This window comes from Manacus vitellinus, unplaced genomic scaffold, assembly GCF_001715985.3.
Source record: "Manacus vitellinus isolate BGI_N305 unplaced genomic scaffold, ASM171598v3 scaffold_72_pilon, whole genome shotgun sequence".
Lineage (NCBI taxonomy): Eukaryota > Metazoa > Chordata > Aves > Passeriformes > Pipridae > Manacus > Manacus vitellinus.
The window spans coordinates 2057161-2073446 of NW_021940764.1; the positions used below are offsets into that span (position 1 = coordinate 2057161).

The window sequence follows — 16286 nt, forward strand, 5'->3', positions numbered from 1 at the left end:
TGGGTTTTTTTAGGGAAGGAGCAGCCCAGCCCTTCCCAGAAGCAAACTGGGTTTTCCCAGCCAAAATCCCTCCCACTTCAGGATGGATCAGTCCCATGAGATCACCTTAAGCCACTTGGCCTCAAAACCATCCCTTTGTTTCCTGTCTGTCTGCCTCAGTGCTAAATAGGTCAGAGATCCCTGAAGGGTGAAGGATGTCTTTGGAGTCAAGCAGAGGCTCTACTGGGAGCCAGGGCTGTTTCTGGAGCTTAGTGTTCCCATGAAGGTCATACCCAGTGTGCCTTGGAGCAGCCTCTTGGCATCCCTGGGGTGGTGTGTGTTGTCTGCTCGCTCAGCCCTTCAGCTGGCACTGCAGGGACACCCTGGAGCCTGGCCCTGTCACCCTGTGGTATTGGGTGTCCTTCCACTGGTGAGTGGGAAGGCTGAGTGATGATGTGGCTTTCCAGGATTCCCTCTTACTGCAGGAACTTTCTTACCTGCTCCAGAAGAGTCAGAGGGGGAACACAAGAGAAGACTTTGATGGTTTGAATGGAAGGAAGTGTCTGGTTCGAATAAGCAGGAATGAAATGAGGCTTTATCCTGAGCAAAACTTGTCCTTGGGTCAGTTCAGGATCGTGTGGAAGAGCTTTCCCAGAGCTCCAGAGGGGCTCCTGGGTGCAATGTGGGCAATGTGAGAGAAGGCTGGCAAGGTGTTGAGGTGTCCAGAGAGGGGCAGCGGAGCTGGGGAAGGGTTTGGAGCACAAGTCTGATGAGGAGCAGCTGAGGGAGCTGGGACGACTCAACCTGGAGAAAAGGAGGCTCGAGGAGGACCTTTTCATTCTCCACAACTCCCTGACAGGAAGGTGGAGCCGGGGGGAGGTCAGGCTCTGTTCCCTGCTAACAGGCAACAGGACAAGAGGAAACAGCCTCATATTTCTCCAAGGGAGGTTTAGTTTGGATATTAGGGAAAATTTCTTCACTGAAAGGGTTGTCAAGTCCTACAACAGCCTGACCCAAGCAGTGGTGGAGTCACCATCCCTGGAAGGGATTTAAAAGATTTAAAGATGTGGCACTTGGGGACATGGGTTAGTGCTTGGCAGTGCTGGGGGAACAGTTGGATTTAATGATCCTAAAGGTCTTTTCCAACCTAATGAGTCTGTGATTCTAAGTTGTCATCCCTTGGCCTGCACCTTGGAGCCGCCGTGTCCCCCTTTGGTGCTTCTGATTGTCCCCTCCCTCACTGACACTCCACGCTGTGCTGGCAGCTCGGGGCTGGGCAGGGGTGTCTGAACACTCCTGGAGAAAACATTGCCATGTTATTTCCCTCCTCAAACAACACCCTGTGCCAGCAGGGAGCCCTCTCACTCTGCTGCCAGCCAGGCAACGCGTGCGAACCGAACGGGGGACGTGTCAACCGGGATGAACGGGAACGGTCAGGAAATCCACATCCCTCCCCCACTTGCTGAGCGTTCTTCTGGAGCCAGGAAAGACCTCATGCTGGGAAGTTTAGAGTTCACCTCCAGGAGAAAACCACTGCAGCAACAATCCCTCCCAGCTGCTGGCAGGAGCGTCCCGCAGGTAGCTGCAGCTCCTCGGAGGAGCAGAGCTGGTGTGGATCATCCCTGCACACTCTGTGCCATGGCAACAAGAGTTGTCTTCGTGCCATGAAGAGGAGTGTTCAGTTGAAGCTGCTGTTCAGCTCTCCTCTCCGTATCCATATGCCGTGTGGAGCAGCACTGACCCGTTGGTATGGCAGCGCCATTCCCTCATCCAAGAAAACGTCAAGTCCCTCTCTCCTTGGCTTGCAGTTGGCGGGAGTTTATCCCACAACGTTGTATTTATATTGGGTAAAGTTCAGGGAGAAATACTGCTGGAAACTGTGTCGTTTTGGGTAAAGGGGAGGGGAGTGAAGAGGGGAAAATATGTGCTTTTTTAGAACTGAGTCGAATTGACTTAGTTCCCCGTGGTGACCTGCTGAAACAGCAAAATGGTCTTCATCTCTGAGTCACACAGGCTGGAATGGGGTTGGATTAAATAAAAAAAAAAAAGCAGTTAAAAAGAAAGATTGATGTCTCAGACGAGGGATGTCAGATCCACCCTGCTGCTCAGATGTTTGCCAGGAAAGCCCACAGAGGTAGGTGCGAAAAAGTTTGCAGCTTGGTGTGAATCAACTCGTTTGCCACAGTTCCCACTGGTGTATTTGAAGTCACCACGGAGGGTGGGATCTGTGGTGGGAGAAACGTTAATAAAGGAATTAATAATTATGTACAGAGCTCTCTGAAAACAAGCTGTCGTCGCCGAGCGGGTGGTTTGCGGCGCTCAACAGCTGAGAGAGCGCTGGAGTGAACCGATGCTTGTCCTTTCAGGTGCCTCCATCTCTCTGATGGACAAGGAGGGATTGACAGCCCTGAGCTGGGCCTGTCTGAAGGGCCACCTGCCCGTGGTGCGTTCCCTGGTGGAGAACGGAGCTGCCACCGACCACGCGGACAAGAACGGGCGCACGCCGCTGGACCTGGCGGCGTTCTACGGCGACGCAGAGGTGGTGAGTGGCCTGGGATGCACCCAGAAGGAAATGGGCAGTTAGTGTAAAAGCCAAAAGAATTGCACAGTTCAGCTTGCTGTAGCAATAAGCACAGAAGGTCCCAATCTTTTATTCGTGCAGGTGCTTCCACACAGGCTGATCAGAGAATCACACAATGGTTTGGGTGGGAAGGAACCTTAGAGACCATCAACACCCCTTCTACCATGGGCTGGGACACCTTCCACTGTTGCAGGTTGCTCCAAGCCCCATCCAACCTGGCCTTGAACACTTCCAGGGAGGGGGCAGCCACAGCTTCTCTGGGAATTCCATTCCAGCTTCTCACCACCCTTATAGGGAAGAATTTCTTCCCCGATATCCAAACTAAATCTACTCTCTTTCAGTTTGAAGTCACTCCCTCTTGTCCTGTCACTCCAGGCTTTTGTCCAAAGTCCCTCTCCAGCTCTCTTGGAGCCCTTTTAGGCCCTGGAAGGGACTCTAAGGTCTCCCTGGAGCCTTCTGTTCTCCAGGCTGAACACACCCAAGTCTTCCAGCCTGTCTCCAGAGCAGAAGGGCTCCAGACCTCAGAGCATCTCCGTGGCCTCCTCTGGATTTGCTCCAACAAGTCCATGTTCCTTCCTGTGCTGGGGACCCCTGGGAACCTGGACCACTCCAGATGGGATCTCACCAGAGTGGAATAGAAGGGCAGAATTTCCTCCCTCGACCTGCTGCCCACGATGTACCCTCAGACCCCATGGAGGCGTTCTTAGCTCAGGCAGTGGAGCAGAACAAGCTTTTGCTTGTCCTACGTCCCCAGCACCTCATGTAGGTCTCTCCCAGGAGCAGAACTGACTGTTGGGCTTCTCCTTGCAGGTTCAGTTCCTGGTGGACCATGGGGCCATGATCGAGCACGTCGACTACAGCGGGATGCGGCCCCTCGACAGGGCCGTCGGCTGCCGCAACACCTCGGTCGTCGTCACCCTCCTGAAGAAAGGAGCAAAGATAGGTAGGGACAAGGGGACTCTGCCATCGGCTCTGTGCTCAGGCAGGACTCGAGCAGTGGGGCTGGCATCCTAAAAAACACGAGTGTAACCCCAAGGCAGCCTCAGCCCCAGCCGGCGAGTCAGCACTGCCTTCCTAGTGAAACGGGGACTATTATTTTTTATTTTTTTTTTGCTGTCGTATTACTTTAGCAAAAGTTAATCAATAAACAACTGTCTCTTTGGCAAGGTCTTTCCTCTGGTAATGCTTTTTCTATCTTTACTAGTCTGAGTCGACAAGTGTACTCTGTCCATGCCTTGCTGTGAGCTGCTGCGTTCACTCGCTCTGTGTATGCTTCCAGACCTCAGTGTACCTGCACTGCGCCACACAGCCGCTCACGTTACGTTTTCCTGTGAAAGGGGATTTTGCTGGTGCATTGGCTTCCTTGCTGCCTGCCTCTCACAGCTGCTTTTTTTCCTTTCTTTTTTTTTTTTTTTCACACCTTCATCCATTTTTTTCCCCCTCTCTCCTACAACTTTTTGTTTTCTCCTTTCTTTGAAGGTTGTCAGACGTTACCGAGTCGCCCACGAGGTATATCTCATTGCTGTCAGCATCAGCTTCGATCTGATAGCTTTGTCAGCCTTGCTTTCTCCTGTTTGATTTAGCCTGCATGCGACCCCAACACCTCTAATCTTTTAATTTACCTCACCTTCAAATAATTTTTTTAATGACTGTTGCAGAGAATAACTTGAACTCAAAAACTAACCTCCTTCCCCCAAAACGTACTGAATATACTTATAGAATATTGTTGACTTATTCTTCACCCCCACTAATGAGTTGTCCCCAAATTTTTGCCACCCCTTCCCTCACAGTATTAGTGCTTGAGATCAGAGCTGGCTCTGCAGGGTGGCCCCTGTGCAGAGGCAGAGTGTCCCCAGCCCCACGACGCCCTCGGCACCAGCAGCACTTAGACAGGACCTTCCCTTTGTCGTATTTTCTGCCTTAATGGATTTTCTACTCTAGTCTTTCACATCTTGTGAAGCTGGAAATCACAATCCACTTAACCACAAACCACCTATCGACAGCCAAACTGCAGATTTCCCCAGTACACTTGCAGAGATTTTAATTTAGAAATGCTTTTATGTAACCACTCTGATTTTTTTCCTTTTAAATACGGTTTGTTTCCCCCATCCCAGCCAGTTCCACATTCAGCACTGCCCTCTTGTGGAAACGGCTCCATCCTTTCCCAGGCCACTGGGATTGGCATTAATGACTGCAAAGAAAAACCAGTGCAATGGGGATGACATTAATTTAAGTGCCAGAGGAATTATCAGCTCGATCATTTGGAGCACTCTGCCCTTTGACCATGCCAAGTTGTTCTCTCCAGCAGAAATTCCCACCCCAGGGTATTTTTTCCACCCAGCTTCCTACCACCCTTGCATTGTATGAGTTCTTTACCCATCATGCATCCTGTACACTACAGGTCCAGCAACATGGGCGATGGCAACCTCCAAACCAGACATCATGATCATCCTGTTGAGCAAGCTGATGGAGGAGGGAGACATGTTTTATAAGGTGAGGAGAGTGGCTTTGGGAAAAGGCAACAGATGCAGTTTGCAGCATCTCTTGGTGGGAGGTTTGGGCTGTATTGGGTCAGTGGTTGGGCTTCTCCAAGCCATGGTTCTAATGCTGCCTCCTTAACCTGTGGCAGGTCAAAGCATTTCTTATGTTCCAAACCGTTTGGTTTTGGTTAGTGGGGTTGGGGAAGGGGGGATTGATTGCCCAGATCTGTAACAAAGCTGAAGCAAAGCCAAGTCGCTCTGGATTTGAGCCAGCACCTCGTCTCCTCTTTGCAAACACCAGAACCCAAGTGTTTGTTGGGAGTGCTGCTGCCATGGCATCAGATCTGGCAGCCTTGTCCTTACCTGGTGGGCTCACTGCTGGGGAACGGGGCGACAGGATAGGATATCCCAGAAAAACTCCTGGAAGAAACATTTTGCAGTGAAGGCAGATTGTCAGGACACAGCTGGCTTTGTCGTGTCCTGTAGCCCGTGGGAGACATTCCACTGCTACAGTAGAGTGTCTTTTCTGCTCTCTGTTTATTTTAAGCCGATCTTTAAAAACCTGGAGATTTGCACACACACAGAAAATGTGCAAGTACAACAATGATTCACTGTGAGGCTCTAAGGGTGAAGCAGAAAATATGCAAAGCTGGCATTGTAACAGGAGTTATCTGCCAGAGATACGCGATACAGCTGAGAAACCTGAGTCTACAAGTTTTTAAAACTCACTATTCATAGCTGCAAAATTTATGTCTGGGTCATCAGGAACGGCTTGTGTCCTAGATCCCATCCTGCCCTCTTTCTCTCACCCTGGCTGTGTGGCTGCCCCCCTCCAGGGCTCACATCGTCCCATCCCAAAATTAGGTGCCCAAAATAGCAAAGATGAGTCACCTTTGAAGGTGACTGTTGTGTCCCAATAACTATAAAAGGAACCCAGTTACCAGACTTAGATGGAGACACCTGATTTTTAGATGTCTAAATTCGGGGAGGTGGATCTCAACCTGTTTGTCCAAGTTCAGAGCCACGTTGGTGCTGTAACATTTATCTTTTGCTGTTGCAGAGGCTTCTCTGAGCCCCGGGGCTCCACCCAAAGTCCCACAATTCCTATTCCTTACTATTAAGCTTTAGGTGGAGGGTGTTCTCCAGGAATGGGTAACGGATCACCCAGCCCAAAAGACCATCCAGCCAGGAAGCAGATGGAGTTGTATCGAGCTAACACCAGTTCTGCCGTGTTTCCTGCTGTAGTGTGACAGCTCTGTACCAAGTGGGAGATCTCAACTTGCACGAGGCATCTGCCTTTCCAGCTCAGATGTTCCCTTGATCAAATGTTCTGGCTTTCCTTTCTAGAAAAGAGCTAAATAGTGAAGTTGTGTTTCCTTAACCACCTAAAACGTTCCTGGGGCTGGCGAGTGAGTTCTCTGCGGGGAAGCAAACTCAACCCAAGGGTGTGTTTTGACGTGTTTTCCTTCTAATAGAAAGGTAAAGTGAAAGAGGCTGCCCAGCGCTACCAGTACGCCCTGAAAAAGTTCCCCAGGGAAGGGTTTGGAGAAGACCTGAAAACCTTCCGTGAGCTGAAGGTGTCGCTGCTCCTCAACCTCTCCCGGTGTCGAAGGAAAATGAACGTGAGTCCCCCCTCTTTTCATGGCCTTAAGCCCAACCTGCCACCTTTGTGCCCCTGCAGAGACATGTCCATCCCTGACCATGCTCTGACCTCTCAGATCTCTCCTCTGTCCAACCTGGTTTGTCCTTCACGGGGCGCTGACGTTTTATGATTCAAAAGCAGTAATGATTTAATATTCGTTTCAGGTGATTAAAAATTCATTGCTGTGTTTATAGCTCTTTGAATTTTTTATTGCCCCCTTTTGATGATGATGTTCACGTCGTCACATGGGGGTGGGTGGAGGCATTTTCCAGCTTTCTGGGGCAGCGGTGAGGAGGAGCCAGGAGATGTGCTCCTTTGAATACTAATTAATTTCAAATGAAGGAGCATATGCTTAGGGGGTTTGCACTTCCCCAGGGCAGTGACTCATCCAGAAACACCCCCACAGGCTCCCTCTCCTCCCAGAACTGCCAGATCCCTGTCACTCTCCCCTTTCCCATCTGGCAGCATCCAGACCAACTCGTGCAGATTCCTGTTCTGCCAGCAGACAAGTGCCACCTCCCCTGGCTTGGCGTGCAGGGGCCTTCACCTCCACAAATTAAAGTCCCCTTAAACTCAAAAAGTAACATCTCTGCCAAGGCCATGAGCCAGCAAAGGTTACACCGGAGGGGAAGTGACACCTTCATTTCTTTGAGATGTGAGAGAGAAGGATGGAAAGCAATGGGAGTAAAATCTTAGTGCTGGGGAACAAACACAGTTTGGAGAAGAAGTGTGAAACTTGACTTTAAACCAGCCAACTCACAGCTAAGCAACTCCAGCTCTTGTCCTGTGCTTTAAGGACAAGATTTTTGATTTATCCTTAACTGGAGAATGTGAGGTTTTGGGCAAGAAAAGTTCAGAGGCTTTTAATTGCTCCTGCAGTTTTTGCACCTGTAGAAGAGACCATAAAAATACCTGCCTTGACTACATTCCCAGTTGAGTCTGTTGGGCAGTATCTCCTCAGTAACTGCTACTGAAGGTACAAATAGAATATGAGCTTCCCCAGGCAGGGCATCCCCATAGCAAGAGTTGACTTCCCATGTTTTTGAACAAATCAGGAGCAGCACTGTTCCTTTCTCCCAGAGCTGCTCAGGTCAGCAATCCAAAGCTTAGCTGTGAAATGGAATCCTCTCCACAGGGAAAAGTTGTCCTTCCCAAGTGCTGAGCTTCAAGTAAGCTGAGCTTAGTGGGACATGGAGCATTTGGGACAAGGCAAGGGGGGACAGCAGCAAGGGCTGAACCAGAGCTGACAGTCTGGTCTTGTGGCACTGCCACTGGAAAGCACCTGGAGCAATCCCATCCCATGCTGCCTGCTCCCAAAATATCCTCCCAGGTGAGGTGTAGGGGAGACGTGAGGAACAGTGGGACAGGTGGCACTGATAGGGGACCTTTGCCAGACAGGTCACTGAGATATCACAGTCCTGTCCTTCACAGGCAGTTTTTGTCAGGCCCTTGAAGAATGTCAGTGTGGTGCAGAGAGGGAGGGGGAGGGCGTGGGAAAGGTTTCCTGTGGCTTTCAACTATGGAAAAAAATCCTTCATGAGATAACATTCCAGCCTCTGCGAGACCAGATGTTTCCTCAAGACTGTAGGTTGTTGGAGAGGGATCTGCATGCACTTGTTGAGGACACAATGAGAACAGAACCAGTGGCACTCTGGCCTCTGGGGGTGATGACAGCAAGGGTGTTACCAGAGGTTTTTTTGGACATGCCATCATAACTCTCTGGCTGTAAACGATGTTGAACCCACGTGAAACATTCCAGTACCATCAAGTTTCCCATGCTATGGGCAAAAAAAAAAATAAAAATCCATGTTAAGTTTGTTTTCTTCCCAAGCTGTATATATTTTTATTTCTGTATCTGTTCAGTCACTGACCTGCACACCCATTGTAATGGCAGGATTTTGGGATGGCGGAGGAGTTTGCCACTAAAGCTCTGGAGCTGAAACCGAAGTCTTACGAAGCTTACTATGCAAGAGCAAGGGCCAAACGCAGCAGCAGGTGAGGAGGGACAGAGAGGAAGGTGTGAGGGGCTGGTCTCTGCAAACCTGGCCTCCCCAGCATGGGCACCCACCCTGCAAACCCGTGCATTGCCCCCTTGGGAAGAAATGGCCAAGGAATGTTCATTAATGAGATCACAAATTTCTCAAAACTCCAGAGTAACCCCCCTCCCTCAGTTGGTGAATTCTGAATGGAAGTGTTTTGAGAGGTTTGTCTTAGTGGAACTTTGTCTGGACATCTTACGACACTGGAAACCTGGACAGCAGAGTGGGGTGTTCTTTTTCAGAGTATACTTTAGCTCAACCACAACTTGGACTTGAAGCAAGATATGACTCATGGCCTGTGTTGTGCAAGAGGGCAGACTCATTCCTCGTGGTGGTCCCCTCTGTGTCCTGCAGCCCCTCCTGCCAGGGCTGACCAGCTGTGCAGTGGCTCCAGGCAGGCGCCGGCCAGGGAGTGACCAGACAGAGCTGTGCTCAGAGCACTGCAGCCAGCTCCTGGAGAGCTGCAGCCCTGGGATCCCCCTTGTCCAGCTCTCTGAAGGCTAAAACACGTGAGATTAGGTTAATTTGCCGTTCCTAAATGAGCAGGGGGGCTGCTTGGGAGTCCTGTTCTCGAGGGCTGGGCATGCTGTCGTTGCATCTCAGTTTAAACAGCAGCTGAGAGGCCTCACGTGGCAGTGCAGGGAATGTGTGAGCCCACCTGTGCAAACACCCCAGCTCAGCAGACACCACCATTTGACCTTCCATGCTGGAGGCAAGTGTGGAACGGGGCTCCTGGCCCAGCTGGTGCAGTGCACCAAGTCCTGATGTGACCTTCTGTTCCACAGAGGAGCCCTGCGAGCTGAGCCACGCGCACCTCATGCCTTTCCCAAAACATTTGCAAGGGACCTTAAGACCCATGTTCCTCTCCAGATGATATCAGCCCCCCACATACCAGCGTCCTTTTGTCCCCTGGTCTCTCCAGCAGAAAATGTCACCACTTTGGCCTTGCTTCTCCCTGTCCCAGTCTGTGCCCAGCAGCACCTCTGGGGTCACACAGCCTGGAGACGAGGAGGCTTTTCCTTCCTCCTCTTGGTCTTCAATGGCTTGTGCAAAAGATTAGGCTGGTGTTGGGAGGTGCTGGGGGGTTTATTACTGGTGGGGGAGTTTTCCCCCGTCTGGGTGGGTTTTCCCAGATGACAGTCGTGTTCAAACACATGGGTCTGCTCCAAAGCAAACAGTGTCCCTGTAAATAACCCCCTTCCCAAGCCCCCACCTCCCTGTGGCACCTCCCAGGCTGGCTTTTCCCTCGCAAAGGCTTCCCCAGGCAGCTCACAGCCTCCAGCACGTTGCTCGATTCCTTCGTTCCGAGGGAGTTGGACAAATCCATTGCAAAATTGGAGAGACAGGCCATGCCCAGAGCACTGACCCGTGGGAGCCCCTGAGCTCTGGAGCCAGCCCTGACGCTGTGTGGTCTTGGCATCAGGCAGAAGTTGGATTTTCACTGGCATAAGTGGTTGCAGCTCTGTCAGAGCTTGTTTACAGCAGTGCTGAGCCGAGCTCGTGGTGAGCGATGTGTTGGTGTCCCCTTTGCTCACGCTGAGGTGAGGCTCAGGGAGGTGCTGAGGGCAGTAATTAATTAGTCCTAACGCACACCACGGAGTACAAGCATGTTTGCTAGGCTGGGTTGTGCCATCTCAGGACTGCATTCCCCTCTTCTCCAGAATTTTCCTTCAGTTTGGATAAATTAAATCCAAGGGAGGCCCATAAGGCAGAGTGTGAGAGGCACAGCGAGCAGTAGCAATGACAAACATCTCCCTCAGTAACACAGACGAGCCACTTACCCTCCCCTGGAGCCTCTGGAAATGGCTCCATTCCAATCCAGAGTAACTTCAGTTCTCATTTCTGTCCCTTTGTCGAGCAGGCAGTTTTCAGCAGCCCTGGAGGACCTGAACGAGGCCATCAAGCTGTGTCCCAACAACCGTGAGATCCAGCGGCTGCTGCTGCGGGTGGAGGAGGAGTGCAGGCAGGGCACAGCAGCAGCAGCAGCCGCCGCCGCTCCCGGCAGAGCCGGAACCCGAAGTCCAGCACGAAGAGCTGTACTCTGTGCAGGATATCTTCGAGGAGGAGTACCTCGAGCAGGACGTAGAAAATGTTTCCATTGGCCTGCAGACAGAGTCCAGGCCAAACCAAGGGCTGCCCATCATCCAGAGCCCACCCCCGTCCCCAGCTCACAGGGACTCGGCCTATATCTCCGGCTCACCTCTTGGCTCTCATCAGGTCTTTGATTTCAGGTCCAACAGCTCCGTGGGGTCTCCAACCAGGCAGGGCTACCAGTCCACGTCTCCTGCTCTGTCTCCGACGCACCAAAACTCACATTACAGGCCCAGTCCTCCACACACGTCCCCGGCTCACCAGGGCTCCACGTACCGCTTCAGCCCCCCTCCCGTCGGAAGCCAGGGGAAGGAATATCAGAGCCCGCCGCCGTCTCCTCTTCGCAGAGGCCCCCAGTACCGCGCCAGCCCCCCTGCAGAGAGCATGAGTGTCTACAGGTCACAGTCGGGCTCCCCGGTGCGTTACCAGCAGGAGCCCAGCGGGGTCACCCAGCTCCCCGGCAGACCCAAGTCTCCGCTCTCCAAGATGACACAGAGATCCTTCCAGATGCCCCAGCTCCCCGTGGCCGTGCCCCAGCAGGGGCTGAGGCTGCAGCCAGCCAAGGCACAGATCGTGAGGAGCAACCAGCCCAGCTCCGCCGTCCACTCCAGCACTGTCATCCCGACCGGGGCGTACAGCCAGGTTGCCCACTCGATGGCCAGCAAGTACCAGTCGTCGTCGGGGGACATGGGGGTCAGCCAGAGCAGGCTGGTCTACCAGGGCTCCATCGGGGGCATCGTGGGCGACAGCAGGCCCGTGCAGCACGTGCAGGCGAGCCTCAGCGCCGGGGCCATCTGTCAGCACGGAGGGCTGGCCAAGGAAGACCTTCCCCAGAGACCGTCCTCGGCGTACAGAGGGGGGATGAGGTACAGCCAGACACCTCAGATCGGGCGGAGCCAGTCCGCTTCCTACTATCCCGTGTGTCACTCCAAGCTTGACCTGGAGCGTTCTCCCCTCCCCGCCAACCAGCTGGGCTCTCCGGATGTGTCTCATCTCATAAGAAGGCCCATCTCAGTTAATCCCAGCGAAATCAAGCCTCACCCGCCGACTCCCAGGCCGCTGCTGCACTCTCAGAGCGTGGGCCTGCGCTTCTCCCCTTCCAGCAATAGCATCTCCTCCACCTCCAACCTGACTCCCAACTTCCGCCCTTCTGCCTCGATTCAGCAAATGGAGATCCCCCTCAAGCCGGCCTACGACAGATCGTGCGACGAGCTCTCTCCGGTGTCCCCCACGCAGGGGGGTTATCCCAGCGAGCCGGCCCGCTCCCGGACCACGCCCTTCATGGGAATCATAGATAAAACCGCTCGGACTCAGCAGTACCCCCACCTCCATCAGCAGAACCGGACCTGGGCCGTGTCGTCAGTGGACACTGTCATTAGTCCCACGTCTCCTGGCAATCTGCCCCAGCCGGAATCCTTTAGCCCGCCCTCTTCAATCAGCAACATTGCCTTTTATAACAAAACCAACAATGCACAGAATGGCCATTTGCTAGAGGAAGACTATTACAGCCCCCATGGGATGCTGGCCAATGGGTCCCGGGGAGACCTCCTGGAGAGAGTCACCCAAGCCTCCTCGTACCCCGACGTCAAGGTGGCAAGGACGCTGCCCGTGGCGCAGGCCTACCAGGATAACCTGTACAGGCAGCTCTCCAGGGACTCCAGGCAAGGGCAGACGTCCCCAATCAAACCAAAGAGACCATTTGTGGAGTCTAATGTGTAAAAGACGCTTGTTGGAGTAAGACCCTCATGTTTTCAGCACACACTTCCAAGCTTGATTTCCATGCATATTATTATTATTATTAATTATTATTATTATTATTATTATTATTATTATTATTATTTTTATTTCTCTCTGGTAGCTACATGACCAAGTTTCTCCGGTACTTTGTGTGGTGGTCAGACAGCCATGCACGTGCTCCAGCCCTTTCGTTCCCCAGCTGACCGTGAAGCCAACATCAGCCGAGCCAGTATCGTTTGCCCAATTCCAGCAAAATTCCAACCAGGATATCTTAGTCCGTGGTGCGGGGTGGCCCAGAGATATCCCTACGCAGCGGGAGGTAACCAGCTCTTTTTCGAGAGACAATTGCCTTCGATTTAAATTGGTTTCTTTTGTCTCGATGAGCTTTTACTCAGTTCTGATGGGAATTCCTAGGGATCACAGGAGCCTTCCCAAGGCTTGATCTGCGTCAGCCAGGTCGTTTGGCTCTTTGCCCCAAAGAGCAAATTGCCCTCAGCGAGCGAGGCCTGAGGGTGATGTGATGTAACACCAGTAGCTATGCACAACACCCATCCTGGTTCCTCTGGTTTCCAGCATTTTAATCCCAGTTGGATTCCTTCCTTCTTGAACCGCGTCGTCGGTGGTGGGGTGGGGATCACTTTGCTGCTTTCCAAGTACCTGCCAGGTGCCCCTACACTGATTTCGTTGCTCTGGGACGTTTTACAAGCACTGAGGGCTTAAGGTTGGCCCTTTCTTTACGTGTTTTAATCAGCCAAGGGAATTGGCCAGGAACCTGTTGTGTGTGAACCGGGATTGCACCAACTTCCTCACACACAGCATTTGCACCAGGGAGGGTCAGTGCTGGGGCCTTCATTTGTGGGAGGAGATTTATCACTTGAGAGGAAAAACAAAAATCTCACTTTAAAAATGGTATTCAAGGAGAAAAATCGCAATTTTTAATTTTTAATTTATTTTTTTTGTGTGATGATGAGGATGCAGAACATTGGCACGGTGGGTCCCAAAAGAGAAAGGGTCCTTCTGCAATCCCAGCCCTGCAGCATCCCTTCCCTGCAGCTCTCTCCCACCAGAGAGCCAAGGCTGTAGCAAGGGCTGCACCTCTCTAAGATCCCTTCCCAAAATCCTGGAAAGCAATGCTGTGTTCCAGAGCTGTACATGGCAGAGACCATGTTTTGCTTTTTGAGGAGCTGTAGTTAAAAGACACCTATTTATAATTTATTTATGTTACCTATTTCAGGACATTTTTCATTTTGGGGTTTTTTTTCTCTTGTTTCTGGGGTTTTAACCAAATGCAAGTCACATCAAGACGACGTGAAAAGCAGGGGCCGGTTCCAAGATCCTTTTTATAGGATTTTCAATAAGTTTTCAGTTATTCGCCGAAAATTTCTTTTGGGTTGGGGGGGGGTAAGAACTTCCTTTACCGATTCCCTTATTCCTGGTGGGAATTCCTCCGTTCCTGAGGGCGAAGGGTGGGATGCCAGGGAGGGGGAGAGCGATAACCCTGTAGCTTGTTTTAAAGCAAACTTAGTGCCTGTTGCCCGATGCCGAACCTCACTCATATCAACTCTTGGGAGCGATCTCAGTGCTGAGCAGGGGGAGCGATACCTTCCGGGGTCTCCAAAGGGCTAAATGTGAATCGATTGCAAGACTTCTTGAACCAAATCACGGGCTCCAACCTTGGCTGGTGTCAGTGAGCACATCCCAGCGCCACTTCACTGCAGCTGCAGCCATTCCCACCAGCTCGGGACTGGGTCCGAAACTCCTTAAGCAAACCCTGGCTTCGATGGGGCTTTTTGTTTTCTTCCCTGTGTGGGGCTCAGCATATCTTGTTGCTGTTTCGTTGCCTAATTTGCTCAGAGCGAGCTGGGACGTGCAAACCTTGGGGGGTGATGGAGGCTTGTGTCTCATAGACACGTGGAGAGCATTCAGGGGAGTGTTTCCTCGATGAGTTTTGGCCATTTTGGGCTGTTTGGTCTTTGTCCGAGCCGGTATTTGGATTGAGGTTGGTGTTTTCTTCCTTGAGGTGCGACCCAGCGCTGACTCTTTGCTCTACCACAGGGTAAAGCGGGGGCCACACTGGGACCCCCTCGGTGGGGGCACCCAGCTCCGTGCCCTGTTTCTCTCCTTGCAAAGGGGGTGCGATGGTTTTCTTTCTCCCTCTCTTTTTTGAAGCAGCACGTTCTGCTTTGTAAGGAACGGCCGATTTCTCCTCCGCATCCCGCGCGCCCACGGCCGGCACACGTATCCGGCGTCTGGAGCCGCACCAGTCGCTTTGCTCAGCACCTCTTGTCCTCCAGCTTTCTGCCCGAGTGGCTTCCTACCTTTAGTTGCTTCTTTGAAAGGAAAAAGTAACCAAATTCAGCCCCATCCCTGTTTTTTCCGGCCGAGCGAGGCGCGCCGTGGCCGCGCTCCGGTTCTCCCTGCTGAGATGCCAACGGGACGGTCCGAGAGCAGCGATGGGAGAACTGCCCGTGCTTTGCTTTCGCTGCTCACTGCCTTGTGCTCCCAGTCCTGTCCTTCAGAACGTCCCCTCACAGCACTTCTGTGTGTAACTTTCGGGCTTATGAAGATGTTTCAAGGGAAGATGAAAACAGCTCACACTTTTCAACACGGACACCAAGCTGAAGAAGGCTTAAAACACTGCGGCGTGCAGGTTTTTTCACAGTTCCACGTGTTACATTTTTCACAGAATTCTTGCACTAATGGTTTTCCATCTGTTCTCTCTGTAAATGGGTGCACTTTACTGTTTGAATTTGTTACTATGATAAATACTGGATATTTAAGCGTGAGTAGTGTCTTCATTAGAAAAATAGCAAAACAGCTCTTGTCTCTTAGTGTATTTTTCAAAAAAAGAAAGGAGAAAAAAAAAAAGAAACGAAGCAATGAATCATAAGATTTATAGCACAAGAACTGACTCCTGTATATAAGCATCAACAGATTGAGTAATTTTTGAATACAAAATTATTTGCAGCGGTTTTAAGGCACTTCCCCAGCAATTCCCTTAGGGACAGTCGAGGCAGGATGGCTGCTGTGGTTGCCGGGTGGGTAAAGGAGCACATCTCTCCCTGGAAAAGCTGTTCTTACACACTCCCCTGTGTCTTCAAAGTCGTGATTTGGGCTTGGCAGGAGGAGAAGCAGGTCGTTCTGTGTGGTGCTGCCATGGTCCTGTTGCACTCGGGGGAGCACGAGGTCAGATCTCACCTGAGGGCCTTTCATCCTCTACTCTTAGATCCAGGTCTGACGGGCCCGGGCTGCATTGTGGGATCACATCCAGAGTTTCAGACATGGTGCTGTCCTGTTTGTCCATGCTACATATTTAATTACTCTTTGGGTAATTAAGATGCAGGACAATGCTGCCAGCTGGTGCCTCCATCCCCTCCTGGCTTCAGTGGCACGGCTGGCGAGCCCCATCTTCAAGTGAGTGCAGGATTCTTGGATGCACCGAGTAAAGGAGGTTCTTGATGACACTGAAACTCCGGGTTCGGTTCTTGGGGTGCACGGGGAAGGCGATGCCAAAGGTGATGCTGAGATCGACCCCTTTCTTCAGCCAACCTTCCTACCAGGTGTCTCTCATCCTCACCTGTGGCTGCTCCAAGAGCCAAGTGTGCCTCTGCAGAGCTGGAATCATCTCTCCCAGCATCAGGTGTGGGTGTGTCTGTCCCATCCCTCAGTGGGGATTCATCAACTCTTGCTTTGTCTCCCAGGTCAGGAGGATGCTGTGGTCCCAGGGGAGGGGACAC

General features: G+C 51.9%; 1 protein-coding gene across 1 annotated transcript in view; it reads left to right on the forward strand.

Annotated features, from left to right (window-relative positions):
* The window catches only part of TANC2 (tetratricopeptide repeat, ankyrin repeat and coiled-coil containing 2), a 201528-nt gene extending 188537 nt beyond the window's left edge, over positions 1-12991 (forward strand). Inside the window, 8 exon segments of the mRNA XM_029964467.1 lie at positions 2346-2521; positions 3371-3503; positions 4040-4069; positions 4962-5053; positions 6516-6662; positions 8577-8677; positions 10583-10687; positions 10689-12991. Of these exon segments, the coding sequence (XP_029820327.1) occupies positions 2346-2521; positions 3371-3503; positions 4040-4069; positions 4962-5053; positions 6516-6662; positions 8577-8677; positions 10583-10687; positions 10689-12531 (2627 nt within the window). The 3' untranslated portion in view covers positions 12532-12991.
* The last annotated feature ends 3295 nt before the right edge of the window (positions 12992-16286 follow it).